This window comes from Neodiprion fabricii, chromosome 6 (genome assembly GCF_021155785.1).
Source record: "Neodiprion fabricii isolate iyNeoFabr1 chromosome 6, iyNeoFabr1.1, whole genome shotgun sequence".
Taxonomy (NCBI): domain Eukaryota; kingdom Metazoa; phylum Arthropoda; class Insecta; order Hymenoptera; family Diprionidae; genus Neodiprion; species Neodiprion fabricii.
This window is the reverse complement of record NC_060244.1, coordinates 9,424,509-9,451,115: the sequence shown is the minus strand read 5'-3', so window position 1 is coordinate 9,451,115 and position 26,607 is coordinate 9,424,509. Positions and strand designations below refer to the sequence as shown.

Below are 26,607 nucleotides of genomic sequence, written 5' to 3'. Positions count from 1 at the left end.
AAATTTTCGTACCCAGTTCTTTGCGGGTATGTATGCCTAGGATCACAATATCCGGTAGCTTTTTTATCGGCGGGAACCGTTTAAACACGCAATCCCATAAGACTCATGACGCAGAAAACCCCATTAGGGTAACTGTTTTCAACAGTCTTCAGTCGACGCTCAGAACAATAAAAAGAGTAAAGAACCTTTGAATTTTGAAATCCATCTGACTGAAAGAATTTTAAAAATAGTCTGTACAATGAAACCAGCTAGATCCCATATTTCGAAGTATGAATCAAAACTGTAAAAATGAAAAATGTACGCTTATTTTCTTTCATGATTTCCCAAATGATTTAGGCTGTATTTACGTTGATTTGCCTTCAAATAATGCAAACTGTTATAACTCCTATTTTGAAATATCGTTAACTGTAATACATGCATGGTTATGACTGCGTCGTGCTGCACAGATGTAAATTGTACCGAAAACTTATCGAAAATTTCGACGTTACTGCAACCCGATCGGGATTTACACAACAGCTGTTCGTCCTGCGCAATACGGCATCACACTTCGCATTTACATTTTTGCAACATTCTGTCTAAGTGTCATCACGTGAATCAATTCTCTGTATGATTATTGAGAATTCTTCGGCAGAGTTAATAAAGTAGAGCTTCACCGATCACGAGTAATTTCCCTTGCAACCGCGACTTTTTCAACTTTTAAAACATCCTCCAGCCATGAATATGATAAGACAAAATTTTCACCCCGAATGTGAAAACGCTTTGAATAATCAAATTAACTTGGAATTGTATGCCAGTTACGTGTATCTTTCAATGGTAAATATAGATAATTCTTGTTTAATTTAATTAATTAACTTCGACTTGTACGTAGTGCCGTAGATGTGTAGTTGTTACATTTTTTCAGGCCTATCACTTTGATCGTCATGACATTGCCCTATCTGGTCTCAGCAGCTACTTCAAGAAGGCTTCAGATGACGAACGCAACCATGCTATGAAGTTCTTAACTTACCAAAATAAACGCGGAGGCAGAATCGTTTTTCTGGATATCAAATGCCCTGAGAAAGGTGATTGGGGTACCGGTAAAGATGCCATGATTGAAGCGCTGAACTTGGAGAGAAAAGTAAACGAGGTATGATAAAAAATTACAAGATTATGAACGAAGCAAAACTTTGTTTGCTCAACATAACATGTTTGTGACGAGGCTTCTCCCAGATTTACCAAACATTAGCCATTGAATTATTTATTTGCAAATGAGTTAGTATAATTTCTTGCTTCAATTTGCAGAGCTTGCTCAATCTACATACCACAGCATCTGTCCACAGTGATCCAAACTTTTTGGACTTTTTGGAGACGGAGTTTCTGCAGGAACAAGTTGATTCCATCAAGGAAATTGGAAACCATGTCACCAACCTTGAAAGGGTTGGCGAAGGCCTGGGCGTTTTTATGTTTGATAAACAGTTACAGGATTCAGACTAAAACACACCATTCTCTCATTGCGGAAATATTTGCAATTGAGATTATTTTTGACGATAATCTACGATTGTTAATTTTCTGTGATTTAAAAGCTTTTATTAGTCAAAATATTTGCTGTATCTAATATTTAAATCTTGCATATCAGTTGCTGTAATTTCTAATAGTTGGATTATAACATGTGCAGTATAGGATAATTTTTCTGCACAAATACTGAGTCATGTATATGGACTGATCGCTGATTGGCGAAAGAGGCTTTCAGTTTTATAATTAGGTAACTCATATAGTCAATTTTAATTGCAATAATGCAAACATGTATGCATCAAGATTATTATATGTTTCATGTCGATAGTTTTAATACTCAAGTATTCTTCAACTTTTACTAAAGCTTATCTGTAAGGATATATTGAAGTATTTTTTAAATATGTGTGCTTTTGCTTACACAACCTCAGTATCTTAGATACTGAGAAATAAAGAACTTGATCTTGAAATTCTAGTTTATTCTATTCCTGGATAAATCGAGGGCATATTTATTCATTTACATTTTATACGTCCTCACAGATTTGTCAAAGAAAATATAGAGAATATTGAATATAAATATTCAATGTATTTGGTCAATACAACCTTGTATTAATTTTTTCACATTATATCTTTCCAGTGCTGGCTACATTTTGGTTGAAATAAGAATGACAAAGTATACATCGAAACAATTGCAACAAGCAGAATGACTGATGGAAAGTTTTATACAATTTTATTGCGATGTAATGATCGACTATATGCATTGGGACTCAAAATTCAGAACAGTTTTCGTGGAAAAAAGTATTTACCAAATGTAATATAGTTGTAGAATCACGATGAAAACTTTATCCCCCCAATATCGACGGTTGCATATGCTGTTCATAACAAAAAGTTATGATATTTACAAACTGTGCTTAAGCTCTCTAATTTTGTGGTCACGTTGGGATATCAGTAGCCTGTAAGACATAATTGAAAGTATCTTACCGAATATATTTCTTATAGTTTAACAAATCTTATTACTGCCTGAATATGAGACACGCAAGGAAAAGAAAATTATATCAAAGAGAAGTAGTTATTTTATGATGTTTATGAAATTTGAATACTATATGGTCACCTTTGACCTTCAGTGTACAATTGTAGTGTAATATTACTGTGAAAAAAATGGGATAAGCTGAAGATGAAATATTTTCTTATGAATAGCAAGCCGCAATCAAATTTCAATCTTCAAACACAACATTATACATCAAGGTGCAAGGATGATTCATCATCCACATCGTCTAATGCTGGAGATCCGGTGGAATGCGGAAGTCCGCCAGGTCTATGGCCTACAGGAAATAGAGTTAATTTTCGATTTCATCGAGACACGGAAGCTATTATGAACAGACAATTTGCTACCGAAATGAAAGCTTTTTATTATTACCTTTCTATGGTGATTATAAATAATACGTAATTATGCTGGAGATTTTATCATTGCATAATTCTTCATGAAATATGTCTGCTTATATTGGAGCGCATCTAAATACACTCTATGATCAACTTTAACAGTATATAAAATTGAAAACAGACCAGCTTATACTTTGGAAATTTCAACAATTCAAATTCTGATAAATCTCTAGGCAGCAGGATATTAAATAATTTTATTGTTCTGTTGAGTCACAGAGATTCAAAATATTGTTATAAACCTAGGCAGGCTACTTTGGTCGGGTGGATGTAGCTTTGCCAGGATGTGAATCATTTTTCAAACAAATGCATCATGAAGAGCACGGACATGCTCTGAGATTTTTCGACTACATCAAAATGCGAGGCGGATTAGTTAATTTGTGTTCGATAGAAGCACCAATGAACCAAGACTGGAAATGTCCTTTGAATGCATTTAAGGTAAACAAAGTAATATAGAGGCTTTTCATGTGATTGTAAAATTTGGGGAATTCTGTGTTTCAGGTAGCTCTTGAGCTAGAACTCGAAGTGGCAGAGAAGTTGGTTGAGACAAATAACATCGCAGAAAAGTATAAGGATTTGAATGCAAGTGATTTCATCGTAACTGGTTTTATGGAGGATCAAATGAAAAGTGTCAATGACATCGGAAGACTCGTTACAGTGTTGTCTGGTGTCGGAGATCAAGCTCTTGGGAGATTCATGTTTGACAAAGACTTACTTGATCATTACGTGACGCCAGAGTTCAATATTCTTAAGAAGAAAAAGTGATAACAATAAATAAAATATTACGTCTTTTATTAATTTAAAATTCTTGGGTCTATTTATTTCATGTTAATGATTTAGAATCAAAATTTGAAATCGTTGCTGCAATATAAATCGATATGAAATCAAAATTCTTTAACATTTTTGATTATCGGGATGAAACTTATATTTCAACCTGATGGGATTAGGATGTTTACGCTATTTTGATATTAATGAAAATAAAAAGAAGTTTCTAGTTTGAGAGTGCGTAGGATACTGAATTTAACAAATCTGAGATTAGTAGTATTAATGCACAAAAACAATCAGTACCTGTTTGCCTTGATATTTTATTATGACTAAGTGTAATCGGCGTAGGTATAGAAGTATCAAATGCGTAAAATTGAACTCAAAATGAAGTCAAACCTTATTCGGGTTTACAATTTCGTATATTTATAACAGTTACTAGTCCCATCCAAATTCTATATCTTCAATCTTTATGTTTAAGCCTTCCAGCGATGTATCAATTCCAGTGTCAAATCCGTCATCTAAACCGATTTGCTACAAACGACGAAAAATTGTTTCCCATTGAGTCGTTAAAATTGTGCTTAAAGTAATCCTTGACACCAACCTGAAGTGCTGCAATTTGCGACGGATCGCCAACTAAAAGTATTTGGGTTTCATTATCTGTTGAGTTTTCCGTTCCATCTGATATTTTGATTTGTCCATTTATCTCGAACATCAGCTGCTGTAATATACAAAATGAATCATGCGAAACAATCACCATTTCAATCGCGCGTTATAAATATTTTATAAACATTTGATATAACCATCATTTAAAATAGTTGTAGATAATTAAATATACACATTCTCAGTTTCTCAACTTACATTTGGTATAGTAGAAATTTTTCGTTTTCCTTTGGTTTGATTTGCCAAATCTAGGGCATCTTTCAAATAAATGTCAACGCCGTCTTCATTTTCAACTAGTGCATGGGCTGTTCTCTTGTGCATCACAAGTGTGCTTCCTTGCCTGTATCTTCTGAAGCAAATTTTACATTCAAATGGCCTCTGCTGCGTGTGGACCTAAAAAAAATCATAATTCAACCATCATGTAACAATTACAAGAGAGAGACAGAAATTCCTTTATCATTAAACAACGAGATTACTACAGTACGGAAAAAGTTTCGGAAAAATCGTTGCATCTAAATCCAAACTCAATTTTTTTGAATCCAATCATTTATGAAAGTTTGACATGTTATCTACAAACCATTATACGTTTGCTCGATGAATAAATGTTTACTGTACGAAACAAAATCACAAACAGATATTGACAGTTAATTATCGTGTATACAGAGGTGATAAAAAGTATATTTTGAGCCACACTAAAAAAACTGTTAGGAATTTACCAAATGATGTTTGTAGAGACTAGAATATTCGGTGAAACGTCTGCCACAATTTTCGATTGAACAGACGTATGGCTTTTCGCCCGAGTGAATCCTTATGTGATTTTTATAGTTTGTCGCACTTGCAAAGGCCTTCCCACATTTTGGATGAGTACATTTGTATGGTCGCTCCCCGGTATGTGTTCTCACGTGAACCTGAAACAGCAGATAATGAAAACTTGATTGATTCATGCGTTCATAGATTTGAACGTCCATTAGCGTTACTTTTGTGAGACTTTATATCGTACAAAATTAAACTGAACACGCAAATTAAGAACGCACCTTTCTAATATTACTCGTGGTGAATGATCGACCACATCCGTCGAATGGACAAACAAATGGTCGTTCCCCAGTATGCGTTCTAACATGTTTCAACAAATCACCCGAGGTTTTGAAACTCTTGTTACAATCATCGGTTGGACATTTGTAGGGCTTTTCGCCAGTGTGTGTTCGTAAATGTGCTTTGAGGCTGTACCCAGTTGAAAAGCTTTTCTTACATTTCGAATGTGAGCACCTGTAGGGTCTTTGACCTGTGTGAGAGCGTTCATGGACCTGAAAGGATTGTTGTATTCAATGAATTGAATTCCAACGGTAAAAGCATTTTTGTTACGCATCCATGTAATAGAAAAAAAAATTACAACTACCTTTAAATGATGAGGCGTGCTGTACACTTTCGTACAACCTTCCCTCGGACAGGGATGTTGGTTCCTCAATTTCGCCTCGGACAGTTTATTTATCACAATCTTCTTTGATTCGTCTTCTTTCAAAGTTTCTTCAGCAATCTCCCACAGTCCCTCATCAACGTCGACATGTCCAGTGACCATATATGCAGTCCCATTGATAAGTTCAACCTGTGGGTAACTATTTTCACTTTGCTCATCGGAAGCAGCCAATTGTGTTTGTAGAAATGAAGATGGATCCAGTTGAAATTTCAGTGTTTTTGCATCCGTTAACTCTGTCAAATCTTGCAACAAAATTGTCCCCCCACCTTCCAGTTCCATTGCCGATTCTTCATCTTTGTACTCTTCGGATTCTGGGAAGAAAAATATGCGGCTCGTATTAATAAAATTGGGAATGAATAATACAAACAGTTCTTGGTATTACAAATCAGTATTCTATTGAGTACTGACAAAGCAATCTGATGAATTTATAATTCTTTACCATCTTCTTCATAGTTTTCTGTAACAAAAGCCTGCGTGCCGTCAGGCAAAGTAATCGCTGTGAACGTTGTGCCGAGTAATTGATCGTCAAGTACGAGCTCTTGAACCTGTCCATTTTCCGATTCTTCGTCGTTCACCATTACAGAAAGACATTCTAATATATCCCCTGAATTGTCCTGCGAAACGGGACAAGCGATACAGTTTGTAGTCGCCTGTTTGCATTTTATGATTGAGAAATGTTTGGAATATTTCTTATTTCAAATCGTCATAGTTATAATAATATAAGTATACCTCAAGTCCTTGAAGGAGCGCAAAATCTTGTTGTATGGTTGGATTATCGGAGGTCTCGACCGTCTCATGGGTAGACATAATTTTTTGTTTCCTCTGTGTTAGCACAGAAGTTTAGGGACAGAATAAAAAATGGTTAAACATTGATAGCAATTTTTCATAGGACGTTCACGTTGATACGATTAATAAATACGGAGGTGCGTAATTTTGGTATTAATCTCAGGGTGGTTCGAGTAACGTGTATATGAATAAATTGTCACGTAGTATATGTACAAATAACATTTTCCAAAAGTTTTACGCAAATGCACGTAATGAGGGTTATGATTTCAAGGGGGAACAAATTTGTCTCATCACTCGTTCATCGGTGTAATAAATTCCCTTTCAACATTTCGCATATGAATCGCCATTTTTCTTGCCTCGTTTTATTAATATCGCGGTAACAAATCATCCTCTTATATCACGATATCAAGTTTTCATGTCAAATATCGCGGTGTTAATGGTTTCTCGTGTTACTTTGGACAACATTTTTTGACAGTTTGATGACAAACGTCAAATTTTAACCCCCTTGATTATAAACGGCAAAAGAATCTTGGGAAATATTACCCATAAACTCGCCCGTGGAATTCACCCGACAACCAGCGCGACCGGAACTCGTTGTGGCGCCATTTTAACGTCATTCGCCAACTCAAATACAAAACACTGAAAACTACCGACGCCAAACGATATTTCCGAAAATCATTTCTTTTGCTAAAAATGCATTAATTCTCAACCAGTTTTCGTTGACTCTTATCTTTGGTTGTCTATCGAACGATGACTACGCCACATTTACCGCTAATATATCTTATGGTAAATCTTACTTGTAAATATCTTATCACTTAATACTTTAATTACGTCCAGCGTATGTATATCTATATTTACACACATACAGCTACAATTAGGATGCATGTAGCTTTATGATACGGTCGTTCGCTTCTTTCCATTGATGATACAATTCTACGATGAAAGGGGAAACAAGATAAGTATAAAAAATTAAATGCCTAATTAGTGATTTCAGTCATCAATTTCCATCACATTCCACCATTTCAACATGATGATTATAAACTGATTATACAAAATGTACTGAACTAAAAATTTTGTATGCAAGTCTTACGGCTACAAAAAGACCATTAATATAAAATACTTATTCTTTAAATGACTACTGAGTAAAGTAGGTGTGTGTTCCAAATTATCCGACACGTAACAGTGCAACAAACATAGCTCCTTGAATTTCTGGTGGTCATATTTTTCTGCAAATCTCTCCATATTTTTCAAAGAAATTACACCCCAAATCTTTCAGACATATTTTGTATTATTATGAGAAACCTCTGTGACAATTTTCATAATTGTGAAAATCTCAACAGTCTCTTTTGTATTTTTACAGATTATTCGTAATATTATGAAAGTTGTTCAGGATTTCTTCATCGTTCACTATATAGGTTTTGTTATTTATTTTGCAAACTTCCCAAGTTCTTTAAAAAAACAACTTCTATTCTGTTGATTTCGTTCAGGCTGTACTGAACAATGCATTACTGAAGTTTTCGACTTTTTTTCGGAGGGATTCCGTCGATTCTTCTTGACCTCCTACACGCGTAGTTTATCTTTTAGAAATGCTTGTAATTTATGAATTTCTATTAACAGTTGTGCAAACTCTCTATTTTATCGTTGGCAATAATAACATTTCACAACAATGTGCAATCATTTATATATTATTAGCAGTAATACTGGGCAAATTAAACGTGATTTCTTAGGATTAAACTAAAGGTGATTGACCGAATGACATTGATTTTCCGATTGTGAATTCGCGTGGAGGAAAGCTGCAGTTGCTTACATTTTGTAACTGTGAGAAAATACAGGGTCCTAGCATGAAACGAAAATAATAGAATGGGAAATTAAAATTATATATTTCAGCTATTGCAAATTACAGATTGTAATCGAAGCTCACGTGAAGAAATAGTTACTAAATTTCTGATAAAGACTTTGCGCACTATAATCTGTAAAATAGTGTATATTCTACCATTGAAATGCGTTACACAACATCATACCTATATCATTGACATTGGAGAAATATCGAAAAATCCCACCTGGGGACACAATTAGAAATAAGTGCCGGTTAATCATGCTCCATATGTGGAATTAATTGGATTGGCTTCAGAACATGAAATTAATGTATCGAACATACGACGCACTGCTGTAGGCGAAATTCTCAAATCATTTACGTCAATCCTGAGCAATTGTGCGAAGTCGACGGCCTTTAAACGCAATTAATAAGACACCGCGCAGTTACACCGCTTATACCTCGGAAAGTATGCAGTATACATGAAAAGCGTTGATTTGATAAAGTGGCACAAATAAATGTATAAATTATGCGATTGAGACTGCAGAATAATTTACCTACAGAGCAGCTAACACATGCAAAAATACAAGTATAATACAGCCTCGTATTCGAATTATATTCAATCTATGCACTTTCAGTACCGTAAAGGTATAATCTTGGACTAGTCATTTTCCACAACTAAAGTACCTGTAATATATTATTGGTATGTATATTACTACATACGAACAAAAAAAAATTAGTTTATTCTTACGATTTATACGTATATTGTTACATGGCCCTTGTGTATAGATTATAGACCTAATCGGATCACACGAAGTGGCATTGTTAGACGTAACAATGGTACAACCGATGATCTAGATTGTGACTGAAACTGAGATCGGTGATACGATTATACGTATGAAATATTGCGTACGTGTCCCTATTCCATTCCTGTATTATAATAAATGATGGTATTTAAATTTACACGCTCTGATCATAATGAATTAGTTTGCTTTTTTGAAAGGCCTTGAAAAAGGAGCGTGCAACAAAATCAAACCGAAAAAGTTGTTTCTCACAGTATTATCGCATCCACGGTTTTCAATTTCGGGCACAAGACACAAAGTAGAACTAGAAATAATTAATCGTTTACGTCCTACTAACTTCGCCTGCACGAATGCAACTTCTCGAACATTTGCGCGTTGGACTGACATAAATTAACGAGGAAGAATTAAAAAAAAAGATTGGACCTAATCCGTCAAGATCAATCTTCGATATGTTTATTCGCATCTCTCGCTTGTATACCGGACTCCTATGATAATCGAAACCGTTGACACGTAAAAATGTAGAAAAAATCTGGAGATTTTTAAGAATTGACGTCGATTGATTAATTATATTAATAAGCAATCGGTGACAGACTATATAATACCATCTTATATCCAATTATTCAAGCAACCTGAATTATGCCCATTGTCAGTTATGATTGGAAGAATAATCATTCTCTCTTACCGAAGGTAGGATTATCGTTATAATTAAACGACATTGAGGAATTACTTCGTCGATTGGTCTTCGATATTCACTCTGGAGGCTTTACGAGCATAAAATATTCGATTTTAAGAAAAGTTTCACCCGGGAAAAAATGTAAAAACTAAGAACATTTGATAGTCCAGCAAAAAATGTGAACGTCTAGTCTCAGCTGACATTTTTTTTTATAAAGTCTGCATTTCGGTGCCTTCCGCAATACATCGCGTAAGTAATATTCAAGATATCGGCTACTTCAGGATATAGATTCGCTGCATTGTTTTAATTTGCTCCCACTGCATACTAGCATATCCTTCATCATTCTACCCTGACAAAAAAAAAAAGTGTTGGAAGCTAGTTGAGTCAACTGGAAAGTCCAACACCTACACTTGCAGTCTAGTTCCAATTATACTGGTCCACCTTCATTTGTCGTTGCGGGATCAAGACTTTCAGGATTCTAATTTCGGAGTATCGATCACGGAAATGCTCTAGAAACTGGTTTTTTTATCTTTGCTGCACGGAGAACAGATCTGTGCCTTTTTTGCATTGAAGCTCAAACAAAAAAACAGTCGAGACGACTGCAGCATGACTGTAACAAGTAATCGGGTGATCGGTTTGGGTGAATTTTATGAATATCAACAGACAAAAAACCTCTCCCAAACTGTTAGGCTTCTACTTTCACACACAAAATTCACGATACAAGATCCGTACGCTTAAATGCCAGCATTCTGACGCGTTTATTATACGACTTCGATTAATCTTCCCGCGAACCAATTTGTCCGGAGCCTTCGACTTTTCTTATAAGTATGAGCACGAGGTAATTATCCGAAAGATTTGTAGGTCGTGATCAATAGCTGGTTAAATGAAAATAGCATGAGCGACGCTACCGATAATTAACGACTGATATAACGTTGATCACGATACAATAACACTTAAAGAACTGATTTAGTTATTACCGATCGGATTCATTGTCGGCTGTAATGAGCTAATATCTTCGTTCTCTGGAGACAGACAGATGCGAGAATGAAGTTGTAATTAAATATGATCACCTTCGTAATCCCCGCTAATACGAGTTGGATGTTGAAAGAACTGTAACGCAAGCTTATACGCGTGCATGTTTGAAATGCCTTCATCGTAATTATACCAACTCGATTATAACAGAGTCTGTCGTAATTTCCGAATTAGGTAATTTATACGGCAGCCTAGTTCTCTGTTTTAACTAATTGGAAGTTGGTTTCACTCGAATTTATTTATTCTACTCCAGGAAGTTATAAATTTACTACGAATAGAGCAGAATCGGATCTAGACTCGTTCTCGTTGGTTTTCAATGCGTCTTCGAACTGCTCCGAGTCTCAAATTTTTCACGTCAGCGATTGACAGATCAAATCTTAGAATTATCCTTGCAGTATCGAAGGATCGCTACGATATGAAAGTCGTGCAGTGGTCCCTACAGTCCTTCGCAAATCAGGCCCAGGTGGGCTTTCCCCCCCCTCTAAGTCCAAGGTAGAAGGTAGCCAAGGGGCTGGATGAGTATAACTGAATGCGATATACACCAGGCGGGAGCTCCTCTGCCAGCAAACAGCAAAGTGCAAACGGCATTCTCTCACGATACGAGAACTGGATCAGTTCCGAACTGATCCTGTGACATCGAACACACCTTCTCAACCGCGATTCGTGAGTATTCGTTATCCCGGTGATATCCGCTCCAACGCTCGAGCCTTGGATTATAATCTGCATTTATCGGTTCGACAAAAACTGCAACGGTATAATGATGACGGTAAGTCTGATCAAGTAATAAGTTGCTTAAAAAATCATTAGTCAACCATTCCGCTCTGTTTTATTTATTTGAAATGACTGCGGTGAATCAGTTCTTTGAGTCAGGTAAAAATGTTCGGATTTTACACAAATTTGTGATAACTTGCTCGACTCTTAAGAGCGGTTTGCGAGTGTGACTCGAGGCTGGATTAATCATCGGTTTAAACGACTTAGCGCGTAATTATTTGACAGCTCAACCTACGGAAGCTTGATATGCATTGTAATTGATGTGACTTAAAGTGCTATTAAAAGGTCTGCCATGATTTATGAAGTCTTACTCACTTACTCGTCGTCATACTGATCCCACCAAGTGAAAAAAAAGATTGATAAAAATATTCGAAATTGAGAAACGTTCGCGCGGTATGAAAAATTGAAAATATAATTTTTTTCAGTTCACATTTGATGCAATCGTTGTATTTGTATTCTATAAAATTCGTCGCTGATGAAACGAAACATAAATAACACTGTAAAAGCTGAACTGCTGTAGGTGAATAATGACAAGGTGTCAAATTTTGAGCATTAAAAAACGGTTTGCGATTTGTAATTTTAAAGAAAAATCCAAATTTACTCCAAGTAAGATGCAAGTAAGAATTAAATTGTCAGCGTACAGTTAGGATTAATTTCGTCATAGGTGGACCGAAGTGACATAAATATAGTTCGATCAATGACTTCGTACAGCCGTGACAGTGTTCCTCGAAGAATTAGCCACCGGCAAAATTATGCAATTTTTCCCACGTTGTATACGAGTTGCAACGGGTGATGAGATTGTTTGAGGCACGATGTGTCTTCGTGGTGAACGGAAGGCGAAAGTCTGTTAGACGCATTTTACACACCGTCTTGAAGTTTGCCCAGGTCTGTCAGCACGCGCTTCTGGGCCCGACAATTATACCCATAATTCTTATACCAGACTTGCCATCGTAAATGCGGGAGTTATTTCAATTACCGGATTCCCGATTGTTCGTTGCAATTTTCCTTCAGCCGTGGTTCTAGATTCTCGCCAATTGTGAGCAAGAGTTTGGCTGCAATGTGCACGGAGTAATGGCCCCTAATTGCTGCTGACTTATCGCAAACGATTACCGTTGGACAAATTACAGCCGCGGTAGAGCAAAAAACGCTGTATTATCTTGTCTAACTTTTGCAGTGGGATATTTTTCTTTGCAAACGTTTATCTAAACCGCACCGCTACTGATTCTTAGGGCGCTAACCAGTTCAACATGGATTATAGAAACGGTGTGCAATATTTGAGATCCAGTCACTCAAGGCTTTGGAGTGAATTGTACTTGTCCAGAGTCAGTTATAGATTATCGATTTGACCATGACGATTCACTCCTGATCGTTTTGTTTCGATTACTTTTTTTGGACTCGGCGAACGACTGACTTACCTACTGACAATGAAATCAGAAACCACTATCGTTTACAGACCTTGCACCACAAAATTTTCATTACTAAATCACTACATGTATTGAAATACTGTCAGGCGTGTGGGTAAAAGGCAATTGATGGACCTTTAGAATAAAACTGATTACTTGTCGTCGAAGTGTGCAAAATGTTGTGTTGCAAAATAGTAGAGTACTATGTATACAAATTTATATAAATAATGAACGTGGGATTAAACCTGCGGAAGAACCGTTGAAGTAACTGACGAACTGTTTTGTAGTTCGAACTTGTCGAAAATTAAAACGAAACTTTATTCGAATAGATATGATTTGATTCACTTATTGTTAGACTTGATTAGATTTAAGTAGATTAAAATCTTATCTCTAACTAGTCTGATCCAGCCATACATAATTTATAAACCTGATTGGACTTTAATAGATTTAACCATATTTGATTTATAAATAGATCTGATAAAAGCAAGTATAGCGATATAATTACGCCTCTGCAATCTGATCGGAACTAGAAATGGTATATGGACGAATCAGGTTAGACACCGACGAAATTTGGATCTAATAATCCTAAAACGTAAATCAAATCATATATATTCTCCTCCGGGTCATTTTTGAAAGGACTTGAATGGAAAATTCGTTTTCCGGTGTGAAACAAATTATTCTCAATTTATTGCAATCGAAAATCAGAAGCAACTATTGATAAATGGGTCTCGTTTTATAAATTTCACGCTAATGGAGGAAATGATTTTAGAAATATCTGCAGTGGGTATGATTTGAGGGAGCAAAAGGACAGGTTATCAAATAGTGATATCACTGCTCTTGTAACTGTGGAAGTGGATAAAAAATGCAAGAAAACAAAGTTAATTGTATAATCCGATTGCCCTTGTCTCAGATAGCTGTAAATGGAACAACCCTGCGGGTATACAGAATGTCAGCCTAGCACTTGACGGATTATAACTGACTACGAACATAAATACACCTACGCAATAACGGTAGCATGTGTTCAATTGTTACACGCAATAAGAATATATTGCATTTGAAAAATGGAAGTGACTTGTTTTCCAAACCTTAGATTTAATTATCCCTCTATATTTATAATTCTAAAATGCTTGAACAGAGAAGAAAAATTTTGATCGAGAGTTTAATTGAAGATGTTTTTTTCTAAATTCACCGCAGTTATCAAGAATAAACACTTGGTAGCCATATAATATTGCCAGAAATAAAATTTTAGCAAAAGTGTAGCGATTTTTCGGTAAAAATTTATATTTTTCAAGCAAGTTTAAAGAAATCAATTACAAAGTATAATTGTGTTTATTTGTGATCCAGTAATGAACGGTGACAGTTTTTTTTTTTCTAATGTAAAAACTAGAATATAGAGAATCATCGAAGTTCATAAAAATTCGGTGAAATGCTGTAGTTGAAACTGTTTTTGAGGGATGATATATCCAGCGCAGAGATTCGTTTGCACGTAACAACCTGACAAAATCCGTTGAGCTTACACGAGTCGAGTGAATTTTTCCGCGAATGAACAAATTACCGTGAGACAATTACTCACTGGAGTTACATGCGTATGTAGTTAAGAACCCGGAACTGAGTTTATCTGGTAGGCTTATCTTCAAGTTTATAGCCAGCTTGCAAGCGCACGTTACACTCCCGCGGTGAGTTTGGTGCACCAAGTGATGCATTTTACGTTTATCGTGATAACGCGATATATTCTACGCACGTGGTTCACGGCTGCATTGTTCTCTGCCAGACTGACAAGCGTGCAAGTATCACGTTGCAAGCCAATTCCAAGAGAAAACTGGTTTAACCCTTGAACTCAATACGTACCTATAACGCTCGCTCTCGGAATTTGTTCTTTTCATTTTTATCCCCCTTGCTTGAATGATATATTTATATATCGTAAGGCTGCGGCAGCCGCATTGACTTGGTGAATATTTGAAGAAGAAAATGATGCCGCAATTATATTCGCCTGTGTCGTAAATGGATCCGTAGCAGGGTTCAGCATCTGCGAATACGGAATCGCATGCGCAGAGTGAATCGAATGCGTAGGTGTTAGTTCTGCGAAGTAAATTGCGAAATTTTGTACGCGTAGTTGCTAATCAGCTCTGTGCAGCGATCCAGTTTTTGCAATTCAGTCTCTTCTCGGGCCGGGAAAGACACGGACAACCAGCAAACGAGTGTTAAAGCGTCTGGAGTAATCTCGAAACGGCAATTATTTTGCAATATAATGCACGCCAATTGGCAATTGTTCGACTGTCAGCCGATATTGTAACGAGGATTGATTCTAATTGCTGAAAGCTGGAGTTCAAGGGAGTCTCGCATTGCTCATGTTGTGTGAAAAACCAAAAAACTTACGTCTGTTCCACGTCTCGTGAACGTTGTTTCAATGCTTGCCTGATCTAACAAAGTACAATGACTTTCATGCGATCTATGCCCGAGCCAACAGACCGTCTAGTTTACTAGTCCCCGTCGTATATGGCGAAATCATTAATGTAATCCCGCTTCCCCGTGCATTATACATATCGCTCGCATCTGTGTAATACGGATACATATATTCTCAACGATATATCGACATATCGTGAGTTTTTTTAACAGCGAAACGATCCGTGCGCCTGAAGCAGGCAACCGGAGTTACAGCTCGGGTTTAGGTTGAGCACCACGGACGTCCCAAACGTAACAAACATTATTTGTCAAAATAGTCTGAATAATACAACATGCGGAAAATGATGAAAAATTGATTTCGGACAATAAACAAAGGCAATAATGAGAAAATCAAGAGTAGAACTGTCGTCAGATTCAAACAAATGCGATGGCGGGATACGGTGCTCAACCTGGACATGTGATGTGATCCCGGTTGCCTGTATCAGGCGCACGGATCGTTTCACTGTTCAAAAAACTCACGATGTATGATCGCTTTACTCCGATTCACCTGTGACAAAGATGAAAGATGGATTATGAAAGAGCCGGCTATTTTTTAACCTCTAATTCTCTCGCACATTCCGGAATATACGTTTGACAAATTTTATTGGAAGATATGTACTGTAAAACCGAATTCTTTAAAAGTCTGCAAGAAATTTCTGCGCGTATTTTAATAATTTCATCGAAAGCGTCTCAACTCTGACCGTCTCCTTTCTTGGTATCGTAATGAACCTTGTTGAAAAAAAGCATCAGTCCCGAAGTCTGAGGAGTCGATGAGATATTATGCCATATAAGTTGGAAGTTGCACGTGAACCTTGCGCAGTTCGTTGCATGGCCAATTCACGTGACTGTTGCTTCACATCTTACGTATATACTTGCACTTGTTCAATAAATTTTCAAAGGTATTTGTGTAACATCGATACTAGTATAAAGTGCCTCCATGTGTCTTCCGTATGTACAGTGATATATGAGATACAATACTTGCGAACTGTGCACATTCATGTATATCCTGCGTGCATGCATAATATATATAACACGTACTGTATTACTTATTGCGACTTTTATTACTTTTTGCGCGAATTTGATCAGGTGTATACTCGTTAAGGCGTGAAAATCGTTGGTCGTTTCCTGTAATCGATAAAATTGAATACGTTACAAAAAAAAAAGTCAAATCAATTTTAAGCCCCGTTGTAATTCCCGTCGTACTTGTATGGATTATGCTGATGAGAAATCTGGAGCCGATCGTACTGAATTTATGATTGGTTTAAAAGGAAAAAAAGGGAAGGCAAAGAGGTGAGGAGAGTGAAATCGAGATGCTATCTGCAAGCTGGATGTAAAACAACTCAGCCCACGCGTATGGGAATGTATAATACTCAAGTTTAAATTGAAATTTTATAAAAAAAAACCATCAACCTTGAAGCGTGCGTGACTCAATTTGAGGAAAGTTTCAGTTACCACTCCTGCGAAAAGTGCCAAGGATTTCCCAGCCTGCTCAAACCAATTTCTCGGAGACCTCTCATATTATATAGTCGCGAAAGTTCTTGGTAAAGCTCGTCCCAGAGACCAGGGTGAAATGCTTTTGGATATTCACATTGAACTAGTTTGAAAAACTACCTAGATAATGTATTTTTCAACAATTCGTGAACATGAATGAATTACACAGAATTTAGAATTTCTTGATCTGGATTGGAAAAGCTTTGCGATTTCGAGTCATGTTTAAAATTTTTTCTAGTATGAATATCATAGGAACTCTTCAAGAAACGATTGCGTAAAAGAAAAATTTCAATCACTGATATTAAGCTATCTCTGATTTTCACACGGTTCAAATTGTAAGGATCAAAGTTTAATTTATAATTTAAAATCATCGTATTCTTTAGAGCATGAAAAACTTGAATGCAAGTTGTGATAAACAAAACGATATCATATTATAAATGACGCAACGCGCACTCACCTTGCCATAAGTCTATACCTAGTATATGACGTATGTATCATGCACTCGTGCATATCTTACAGCCATTGCTTCGACCGGTTTACAGGGGTCAGATCTGAATCGAAACGCGTCCGAAGTGGAAACGCCGTACACGTTGCAGACATATATCTGCATTTCTGATTTGTTGAACCGGATCTGCATCGGTAGCTTATTCGCATTGAAAACGAATGAGTTAATTAAAGTATAAAATTGAACTCTCCAAGTTTTATACCGGTTTGAACGGCTAGACACACATGATTTTTAGATAGTTTTAAGGATGCGTGAGAGGTACAGTCAAGTCCGAAATGTGTTGAAACAGAAACGTGACGGAACAAAAGCTTTAATAAAATGCATCTGAAGCTAAGAAATCGAAAAACTTTCAATTTCAATCGTGAATACCATCTTTTATTAGGAATGTTAAAAAAAAATATCACATATTCTACTACTCCTTCACCGAAAATTCCCATGTGTGATTTGTCAGACAGTAATAAAATATGTTTTTACCACATTCATAAATGAATCCCTTTTAAATTATCCGAGACAAATTTTTTTCTTAAACTGATCGATACTTGGAAAAAAAATCACGTTCCTACAATCGTATAAATTCGCAGATGATGAACTTATGATTCATCAAGAAATTCATTATCCTCACCGAAAATCTAAATCGGTTGGTTTGTAGGAAATTTATTTACGTTTAAAACCAACCGTTTATTATTAGCATTGAACAAACAATGGGGATGTTTTGTGAGAAAAATTATCTTTTTGGTTAACCAACAAAATCAGACGGGGATGAGGACTTTTAGTTTCGTTCAATTCTACGTCATTGATGGCGACATTGATCGTAATCATTTTTCTCATGTTTAATCAGGTTCATATTTACACAACTATCATCAATTGGTATTGATATTCAACAAACTAGAAAACCTGAACAGACGGTGGTCGGAATTATTTTTTTATTGTCCGTCTGGAGAGCCAAGTTTCTTTCATATAGAAAAAAAATGATTGTAGCTGGTACGTCAGTTGGGATAACTATACTGCCAGCTTAATTATGACTAAAATGTAAAACTGGGTAAAATCTGATCTCACTTTAATTGCTATAGATTCTGCTGGCGCAATACTGACTATTTTTTTGCGCACCGACATATTATAACAAAAACGTGAGTCCACCTCTAACGCTCTTCTTCGTCCAACTAAGCTTTCAAATTCCATTCCCGTTCAAACTTAAGAACTTCAACGGTCTGCTAAAGAAGAAATACCAACTAATCAGTCGTTCGTATTTGACTCTTTATTTCAACTAGTTTTTTTTTTTTTTTTTCGACAAATTATCCGACTGTTAGCGAATTGTCAAGCTTGCGCAATTGTCGCCCAATGAAAGTGCCTTGTTTACAACAAAAGGTACGTGACGTAGGTTATACCTGATTGCGATTGAGCAGCGTTCCACATTCTTTTCTTTCTACACATTTCTTTCACGCTCTCGTTACGCGTAATCGGACGTTGCGAGAAACGACGAACAATGAATCGAGAGATAATGCGGCGTAATTCATTTGACAAATCTTTAGTTGCAAGTCATCGAGAATTAGGGTGGTTACGTTCTACGTGCAATGGTAACGAGGTGTACCGAAAGGCTTTAAACCTTTGTATAAGAATAATTCAGCACAATGCCCGTTTGTTGCACATACGTATAAATAGAGATAGTTATTGCGATTCTGCAATCTCTTTTTAGAAGAAATCTGTGTTATCCTCGCCTCGCTATCTTCGAAGGCTGTATAATTTATATAAACGCCGTGGATGTGACAACACCGATTTCTGTAACCCGCAGCTGCTTTCATGAATTTATTGACAGGTCAGTTTAATTGAAGCGGCCAACTATCGCACAATGTTGCTTTCCTTTCCTTTCCACTCGTAAATCTTTCTACTCCGTAGCTCCCTCGTTCTAATTTCTGAATACTTGCGGCTCTGCACGCCAATGCTCAACTCTTCCTCTCGGTATTCCGTAATCTGCGGAAATTATTCATTCACCTTAGTTTTCGATGCTTGCCAGATTATAGCATTGGTTTTCAATTATGCCCATTCACGTTCAATTATATCGTCATTTCTCAATCGATGGTTACAATTATTGTAGGTAATCATACGTGACGTGATTTGCTTTTAATATTTCGGTGATTCCCAGATCCTATATTCCAACGTATTAGACTTTTCATTCGACGGTGAGTTCATCGGTTTCGTTAACCCTGCAGTATAATCGTAAGAAGGTATTGCGAAGACGCACTGAAAACGAAAAAATGCTCTTCGCGGTTGAGTGCGTCTATGGTATGCGGCTAAAGCAGAACTGCACTGTGTTGTACAAAGTGTTCTGAATTACGTACATAATTGCAAAAATTTAACATAACAAGTTTGTTATGTAATTCAGGTTCGAGATTATAATTTGATGTTCAATGTGGCGGAACAAACTCGCAAACGATTTACTTTCATACCTTGCCGCAATGAAAAAGCTCGGGTAAAAAAACATCAACTTTGCAAATTATCCAATTATGACGGATTGAAATTCAAACTGTCGGGGAAACTGGTTGAAATTTTTTACTTCAGTAATTTGTCCACGATTTCCAACTTCTTACAGACTTTAATTAAATTCGGGCATTTTCGATAAGAGTATCTATGAGGCATTCTACGTCAAATTGGCAGCCCATGTATCTGATTCTGTTCCGTTTTAACAATATTTTTAACACGATGTTCATACTGATCCAAAAAGGTTTCGGAATTTTTTTCAAATTTTTTCAGCCACCGGTGAAATTTGAAAAAAATTGAAAAATCAATTCTGAAATCGCCATTTATAAAGATCTTAAAAAATTCACACAAATTGCACGAATTAAATTATGATTCTTAAGCACCACGCGATAGTGGGATCACAATATTGACTATTTTTTTTTAGAAGTTTTTAAGTTTTTCATGTCAGAATTTTTCCATGTCAAAAATCATATTCTGGATCATAGAATCAGTGTGAATTTGTTAAGATTTTTAAAAATGGCGTTTCCGAATTGATTTTTCGATCTTTTTGAAATTGCACCGGTGGTTAATAAAATCTGAAAGAAATTCCGAGACGTTTTTTGGGTCGGTACGAATATCATACTAAAAAATCATTAAAATCGCAGAGAATGAGGTACATGGGCCGCTAATTTGACGTGGAATGCCTCTTATCTAAACACAAAATTTCTTCTTTATAACAACTGGTTTGAATCCAGAAAAAAAATTTACGTTTGCACAAAGCTCTAAATTTTGGGCGTGACTTCTCTGTTTAAAGAAGACAGCTTGGAAGTGGTGGAGAATTCGAAACAAGAAGAAAATAAACGAATCGACTCTAATCTGCAGCGAAAACTCGAGGCTAATTGAATCGAACAGACCGGATCAACCCGAATGTGTAATATACATACGTAGATCGAAAGTGATATACGTGTAACAATTTTATCGAGCGAAGCGCAAGTCATAAATGAACTATTCCAATTGAAGGTGCTTCTAAATGGCGTGAAATCGGAGCAAGGTCCGACAAGTTGAGTACGGAATTGTATATAGATTATGGACGGTGTATTATTATTAAGCAATCGAAACAAATAAGCTTGTCCATTGATAGTTGGTAGTTCAATCGCCTCTGTGGGCAACAATATCGTAAATCCCCCAGCGAATTATTATACTGCAATAGCGATAGTTACATCCATCAATTTCGACGCGTCGCGTCCTTCGATAATCGTTCATAGTGTGTAGAATTATTAGGAAAATTAGCGGATTAAATGGTAAATAAAAATCAATTATCAACCAATGAAATCATCGCATCGCATCGATACAATTATGAAATCAGGCCAGTGCAGGATATGCGGTAGCGTATGATCAAATATTCATTATAAATACGTGCCATTAATCAGTTAATTTACTCGAAACGTCAACGTCGTTTCGTCCGAATAAAGATTGTTTCGCAACCACTGCATCGCCGGGTAAATAAATGAACGGGCACGAAATGTTTGACTCTCCTTCGATGCACCGAAACAGCTCTTGTGTATATTGCAATAAATGCTGACAAATTTTAAGCCCACGACTCACGGCCGAGCTATTAAATTATGCAAATCATTGATCGTGCAGTGCAGAAGTTGGATTGTGACCCGTATTCGATGCCTCGACAGATAACAGCCGGGGAACTGAACTACAAACCGCAAGCTTCAGGCTCGGTTTCACGCGTCGAGAGGTTTATCTGCGGCTATCGATGTTGTTGTTTAAACGAATGTCCGCGCATTACAATCTCAAGGTTCACTTCGTACCTACCACCTTCTTTTGACAATTATTTATCTGTGAATTGTTATACCTGCGGCATTTCAACGTAATATACATATACTTGTATTATTCTATACTACGCACGAAGTTTTTTTTTTTTTTTTTTTTTTTTATTTTCTCTCTTATTCTGTTACATATGTCTTTCCGTTTCTCTTCCTTTGTCATCACTTCATTTACAGCTGAAGGTTCTCGTCCTGCTAACGACTTCAATGACGATTCAAGCCGCTCCTCTTGCCAGCATACACGTCAAATTTGTGTCCCCACCTCACAGCTATGAACACGGACTCACGACTCATGGTAATAATTGCATTCTCACGACGATATGAATAATCGTCGAATTCATGTCACGGCCAATTTAACTCAAAATTGCATCCGTGTGACGTTGATTTTTTATCATTGCTATTGCAAGTCCTTTCTGTCGGGATTTCAATATTTTCTATGTTTCGGGATTACCGATGTTTCAAATTTCCTGCCTTCAAAAATCTCCAGTAACTTCAATAACTACTTTATAATATTTAAGACGACTTCAACCGATTTAACAACCATTTCCAAACATTTTTTACGATTGCCAAAGATTTCGGTAGATTTCACGAGATCTCAACGACTTTTATAAGGTTCAAAAAATTTAAGGAAATTTCCGAATATTTCAGGGTACTTATCTACAGCATTTGAATTATTAATTTCAGGATTGAGAAGTTCATTATAGTGAAAAGAAAAGAATCCAAGTAATATTTCAAAAGCTACTTCAGATGACTTAAAAAAATGTCGCGCTAGAATTCGAACACCTTAAATATATTTAAGAGATTCTGATCATTCCTCCATAACTCTGTCAGTTCGTAAATCGGTAAATTGTTCGCAAATTTTCTAGCAGGTAACACGGTGGCGCAAAAGTCCTTTCTCTCGGTAGGACGGAGAAATGGCGAACGAAGTTCAAGGCAATTCGGTACGTAGTGTGTGAAGAATTGCTGAAAGACGTTATTTCGATGGCATGGAAATAACTCCGACTTATATTCCAGGAGTAAGAACGACGCCTTTGGAGGAAGTCCAGCAGTTCGATCGAGCCTCTTCTCCGGAGAGATCCTTGCGCGAAAGAACGATATCACCGGGAAATGCCGAAGCTCTTTGGCCCATCGGCGTTTTCTTGCCACCGATCGACATCAACGACTTGGGATACAGCTCTCAGGATCACGTAACTCCGGATTTTTCCAACGGGCTTGGTATACCAATGACAATTTCATACCTGATACTCAAATGCTCGAAGAAATCACGTTTTGTGATCTTTTGATTAGATTTTTGAAAAATAGAATCAACCGACGAAGAAAATTTCGTATTATGCAATTATTTCATATTCATTAATCCCACTACTTGAGATTTTACTTCTGAATCAACAATTACTTCCCAAACGATGACGGGCTTCAATTTTTTTTTCTTCCTCAATACTCTTGCACTTTGCATTGTGGAAGTTTACTGACGAGGTTGTAATTTTGACCACAGATCATCCGGATCCTCTGCTTCTGACAGGAGAGGAAGCGATGTTGGCTGTGAAGTACATTTACGGCCGAGGAGAGCTTTTTTATGATGATTATCCTCACGCGCGAGCCTTGCTCAGAAATCAGGAAGAACGAAGGATCAACGGATTGCACGGTCACGTCCTCAGCAGCCTGAGGCCAGAATCCCCGTTTTACAGAAAAGGAATGAAACGTGGACATTGATTATATTAAACGAACAACGACGGACGTGAGAAATCATTTCTCGTGTCTTATATTACAATGCTCCAGCATTCATCTCGACCAAATTTTCACTATTTCGTACTTAACCGTCTTCGATTTTATTTTAACAATAAATTGTTTTTGCACAAATTTTCCCAGCCTGGTAGATCCGTAATATAATATAATATACATATACGATACATGTTTGGACGTCCCGTTATAAAATCGTCGGGTACTTCTCGAGTACTTTGTATTATATATATGATATACAAATTGGAGGACACAAACGAATGAGTATTATAAGTATAATTATCGAATACATTATAGACTTATTCATTGTATAAAATTAACAATTCATTGGAAATACGACAATATTTTTTAACATTAATATACACAGTTCATTATTTATAAATGCTATAAACTATACTGATTAGAATACACATAATTTGTGTATATGGGTATACACACAATGCATGTATAGTTTTCGCAATACGGTATATATGTAGGTATTTATATTCAAACGGAGCATACTACATATTTATGCTGCCAAAATTATATAATCATGTAGCCAATTAAACATTATACATTTTCTTTACCATACGGGAATTGATTCTCTTCTAACGTGATCCAAGCGATAGGAAATTTTACCGCCATAAATTATCGAGTATTTTTCATCACCAAACCGATCACCTCATATTATAAAACATGTAACGTTTGGATAAGCGGTCACTTTTATCACCCTGCAGCAGTTCGAAAGTCCCAATTAAAAGTACTTCTTTTCTGTGGCTGTAGCACTTCGTTATACATTATTACATGGTCACGATTATCTTGGAGCGTATGATCATAAAATAAACCACCTTCCCACAAAACCAATTACGATTAGCACGGTAATGCTGGGCAAAATTGTTCTCGTTGAGGCATTGCAAAGATCGCCTAGACAAAAACATATGTAGACCTTCTTGTAGTTCCAAATTGTGTTCGAACAACGTTCCTCGTAATCGTCTGGGCCACGCTGAAGGCACATTCGTTGTGTCGCTGTTCCATATTCTGTCAAAAATGAAATGTGAATTAGATTTAGCCGTTCAGTGTATTATCGACGTTCAACGCTATTGTTATAATAATTTTCGGGAATTTGACCATTCTTCAAATGCCAAATCACCTGCGGCTTATCGAAAAATCCAGTAGTGTCCAACAATTGAAGTACCTTCGTTTCCAACTTTTAAAACCTTACGAAATAAAACCTTGCAGAACAGAAAACGCTTGTAATGTCATCCGGATGGTCAATGATCAGATAAGAAAATACGCAATTACATTTATCACTTGCGAGATTCTTCTTCATCGCCGATGTTGAAAAGTCAATATTCCGTATAACATGCGTGATTCAGACTTTGATAAGCTTACGTTCATCATTCGTTCGATATTCACGTAAATTATGCAAATTACCGTTGTTGAGATTTTGACTCTCGATTATTTTTCCGCACCATCCGGAGGCGCATGGAACTGCCTCCACTCCGTGCTCTTCGGCAATCTGCGTTGCATTCATCGTGAATTTGTCCTTGCAGGATCCCAATTCACCCCTCGATCTGCACTGAACGCATCTCTTGAGGATACCTGTGCAGAAAATACTTGGTATAGTTTCATTAATTCTTCATAATTTATCGGAGCGTTGTGAAACAATTTCAAGATAGCATCAAGAGTCTTTGATAAACCGGAAAACGGTTATGTTGTCATTATCTTATGATGGATTTCATTTTTTAGACCTATAAAACGATCCAGTCGAAACATGATTCGGACTCTCACAAAAGCTGATATTTATTTTATTAATAGTGATCGATTAAGGAACGTTTCATATAAACGAACATATTAATATTTCTTCAACAAAATAGCTTAACAGTCAAAGTCTCTGACTCTCCACAAATAAAAGTAAACGTGAGTCATTTTCCTTATGAATAAACCGATTTTCGTAATTCGTCAACCCTCATTAACAATATCACCGGGTTTTCAGGTCAGGCCAAGCTAACAAGTTTCTTGAAACATACAAATTAAAATGAGACAACGACTTTATGAAATGCACAAAAAAAAAGTTTTGCATGCTTTGTTTTGCCTTGGGATCCATGCGAATAATACATATTACGTACAGTATTGAGAAACTTGAAACTAAATCAAACCATTGCATCAAAATAATCTTTTATGAATGTAGAATCTCAATTTTGTTTATACTACAACTTCGTGTAAGATTTTGGAAACGAATAATCACTTGCGATTCGTTGAATTACATCCATGGGTGACCCGTACAATAACAAATCTACTAAAATCTATCATAAATTATACGTGCAAGAATGCACTTGACGCAGAAAATTACTGGGGTGATGACCATTCGTTACCGGTGAATAACAATTACTCAAACGTAACATTAATTAAGTTCGACCAAAATCCGGTGAAAGTTTGAATCCGGATATAAAACGACGCCATGTTGGATAACTTACCTTCGACAGTATGTGGTAGGAAAGTGGCACAGAGTATGATCGTTAGAGTGAAAATCGGAGTCAGTTTCTTGGACACCATTGTCTCGAATCGGAATTTAACAATATTTTGGCACTCGGAGACTGTAACTGGGCGCAAAACGGCGAGATCTTTGTACGATTTTTTCAACGATCAGCCATCTTGTATCGAAGTTGAGAAATTCTTCCAGAACCAGTCACTCCTGTCAATTCTACACTGCACAGCTGTGTTCTGCTCCCACTGCTGTCTTAGCTCCTTTCACTTTGCAGTGCGTGATACCGGACATCGTACGATACTTTGGAAATCTGTATCTATTACTGCATGCGTATTCGACCATTATGTCGATAAGACATTCATCTCGATCCGATTCCTCGTTAATCAGTGATCTAAGTGTCAAATCCGCATGGTACCAAAACGACGTTTCAATACTGTACTTATCGTTAGTCGCCTAATTCTTTGTTGTACTTTTTACTTTGCATTTTATTAAACAAGTTTCTATTGGTTTCGGGTCAGTTTCTACAATTGAATCAGTGGAATAATACTAGAAAAATATTCATACTGATACT

General features: G+C 36.6%; 5 protein-coding genes across 12 annotated transcripts; 3 read left to right on the top strand and 2 right to left on the bottom strand.

The window, feature by feature from the left end:
* The first annotated feature begins 505 nt into the window (after positions 1 to 505).
* Positions 506 to 2,271, top strand: LOC124184486 (soma ferritin-like). Its single transcript, XM_046574224.1, has 3 exons — positions 506 to 813; positions 902 to 1,126; positions 1,282 to 2,271. The coding sequence occupies exons 1-3, from the start codon at positions 715 to 717 to the stop codon at positions 1,471 to 1,473; spliced, it is 516 nt and encodes a 171-aa protein (XP_046430180.1). The 5' UTR covers positions 506 to 714; the 3' UTR covers positions 1,474 to 2,271.
* On the bottom strand, positions 1,536 to 7,243 carry LOC124184482 (zinc finger protein 143-like). Of its 7 annotated transcripts, none has more exons than XM_046574221.1 (9): positions 7,154 to 7,243; positions 6,554 to 6,646; positions 6,264 to 6,474; positions 5,747 to 6,135; positions 5,385 to 5,654; positions 5,067 to 5,258; positions 4,549 to 4,743; positions 4,292 to 4,408; positions 1,536 to 2,810 (listed from the first exon to the last, which is right to left on the bottom strand). In XM_046574221.1, the coding sequence occupies exons 2-9, from the start codon at positions 6,629 to 6,631 to the stop codon at positions 2,763 to 2,765; spliced, it is 1,500 nt and encodes a 499-aa protein (XP_046430177.1). In that variant the 5' UTR covers positions 6,632 to 6,646; positions 7,154 to 7,243; the 3' UTR covers positions 1,536 to 2,762. The 7 variants fall into 7 exon arrangements, with proteins under 7 accessions (XP_046430177.1, XP_046430171.1, XP_046430173.1 ...); XM_046574215.1 differs by lacking the exon at positions 1,536 to 2,810 and adding an exon at positions 3,995 to 4,221; XM_046574217.1 differs by lacking the exon at positions 1,536 to 2,810 and adding an exon at positions 3,995 to 4,221 and having other exon boundaries at positions 4,292 to 4,405.
* LOC124184483 (soma ferritin-like) lies at positions 2,663 to 3,692 on the top strand. The gene is made up of 3 exons (XM_046574222.1): positions 2,663 to 2,914; positions 3,172 to 3,363; positions 3,427 to 3,692. The coding sequence occupies exons 1-3, from the start codon at positions 2,663 to 2,665 to the stop codon at positions 3,688 to 3,690; spliced, it is 708 nt and encodes a 235-aa protein (XP_046430178.1). The 3' UTR covers positions 3,691 to 3,692.
* Positions 7,244 to 8,157: 914 nt separating the features above from the next.
* LOC124184487 lies at positions 8,158 to 26,286 on the bottom strand. Of its 2 annotated transcripts, XR_006871203.1 has the most exons (4): positions 26,026 to 26,286; positions 24,983 to 25,150; positions 24,252 to 24,586; positions 8,158 to 8,167 (listed from the first exon to the last, which is right to left on the bottom strand). XR_006871203.1 is itself a non-coding variant. In XM_046574225.1 (3 exons), the coding sequence occupies exons 1-3, from the start codon at positions 26,102 to 26,104 to the stop codon at positions 24,381 to 24,383; spliced, it is 453 nt and encodes a 150-aa protein (XP_046430181.1). In that variant the 5' UTR covers positions 26,105 to 26,286; the 3' UTR covers positions 23,690 to 24,380. The 2 variants fall into 2 exon arrangements, 1 of the variants encoding a protein (XP_046430181.1); XM_046574225.1 differs by lacking the exon at positions 8,158 to 8,167 and having other exon boundaries at positions 23,690 to 24,586.
* On the top strand, positions 11,550 to 24,468 carry LOC124184484. The gene is made up of 5 exons (XM_046574223.1): positions 11,550 to 11,697; positions 22,010 to 22,127; positions 22,699 to 22,773; positions 22,847 to 23,047; positions 23,325 to 24,468. The coding sequence occupies exons 1-5, from the start codon at positions 11,689 to 11,691 to the stop codon at positions 23,540 to 23,542; spliced, it is 621 nt and encodes a 206-aa protein (XP_046430179.1). The 5' UTR covers positions 11,550 to 11,688; the 3' UTR covers positions 23,543 to 24,468.
* Positions 26,287 to 26,607: the final 321 nt, after the last annotated feature.

Excerpts from the sequence above, each read along its gene's own strand:
- LOC124184486 (XM_046574224.1), top strand. The coding sequence starts at position 715 with ATGAATATGATAAGACAAAATTTTCACCCCGAATGTGAAAACGCTTTG. Across the intron at positions 814-901 it reads GTTACGTGTATCTTTCAATG|GCCTATCACTTTGATCGTCA; the intron begins GTAAATATAGAT and ends ACATTTTTTCAG. Across the intron at positions 1,127-1,281 it reads TGGAGAGAAAAGTAAACGAG|AGCTTGCTCAATCTACATAC; the intron begins GTATGATAAAAA and ends TTCAATTTGCAG.
- LOC124184483 (XM_046574222.1), top strand. The coding sequence starts at position 2,663 with ATGAAATATTTTCTTATGAATAGCAAGCCGCAATCAAATTTCAATCTT. Across the intron at positions 2,915-3,171 it reads TTTATTATTACCTTTCTATG|GCAGGCTACTTTGGTCGGGT; the intron begins GTGATTATAAAT and ends TTATAAACCTAG. Across the intron at positions 3,364-3,426 it reads GTCCTTTGAATGCATTTAAG|GTAGCTCTTGAGCTAGAACT; the intron begins GTAAACAAAGTA and ends TCTGTGTTTCAG.
- LOC124184482 (XM_046574215.1), bottom strand. The coding sequence starts at position 6,631 with ATGTCTACCCATGAGACGGTCGAGACCTCCGATAATCCAACCATACAA. Across the intron at positions 5,259-5,384 it reads CCACGAGTAATATTAGAAAG|GTTCACGTGAGAACACATAC; the intron begins GTGCGTTCTTAA and ends CTGCTGTTTCAG. Across the intron at positions 4,409-4,548 it reads AAATTTCTACTATACCAAAT|CAGCTGATGTTCGAGATAAA; the intron begins GTAAGTTGAGAA and ends TGTATATTACAG.
- LOC124184484 (XM_046574223.1), top strand. Across the intron at positions 22,128-22,698 it reads ACACGGACTCACGACTCATG|CAGGTAACACGGTGGCGCAA; the intron begins GTAATAATTGCA and ends CAAATTTTCTAG. Across the intron at positions 22,774-22,846 it reads ACGAAGTTCAAGGCAATTCG|GAGTAAGAACGACGCCTTTG; the intron begins GTACGTAGTGTG and ends CTTATATTCCAG.
- LOC124184487 (XM_046574225.1), bottom strand. The coding sequence starts at position 26,104 with ATGGTGTCCAAGAAACTGACTCCGATTTTCACTCTAACGATCATACTC. Across the intron at positions 25,151-26,025 it reads CCTACCACATACTGTCGAAG|GTATCCTCAAGAGATGCGTT; the intron begins GTAAGTTATCCA and ends TTTTCTGCACAG. Across the intron at positions 24,587-24,982 it reads GAGTCAAAATCTCAACAACG|AATATGGAACAGCGACACAA; the intron begins GTAATTTGCATA and ends CATTTTTGACAG.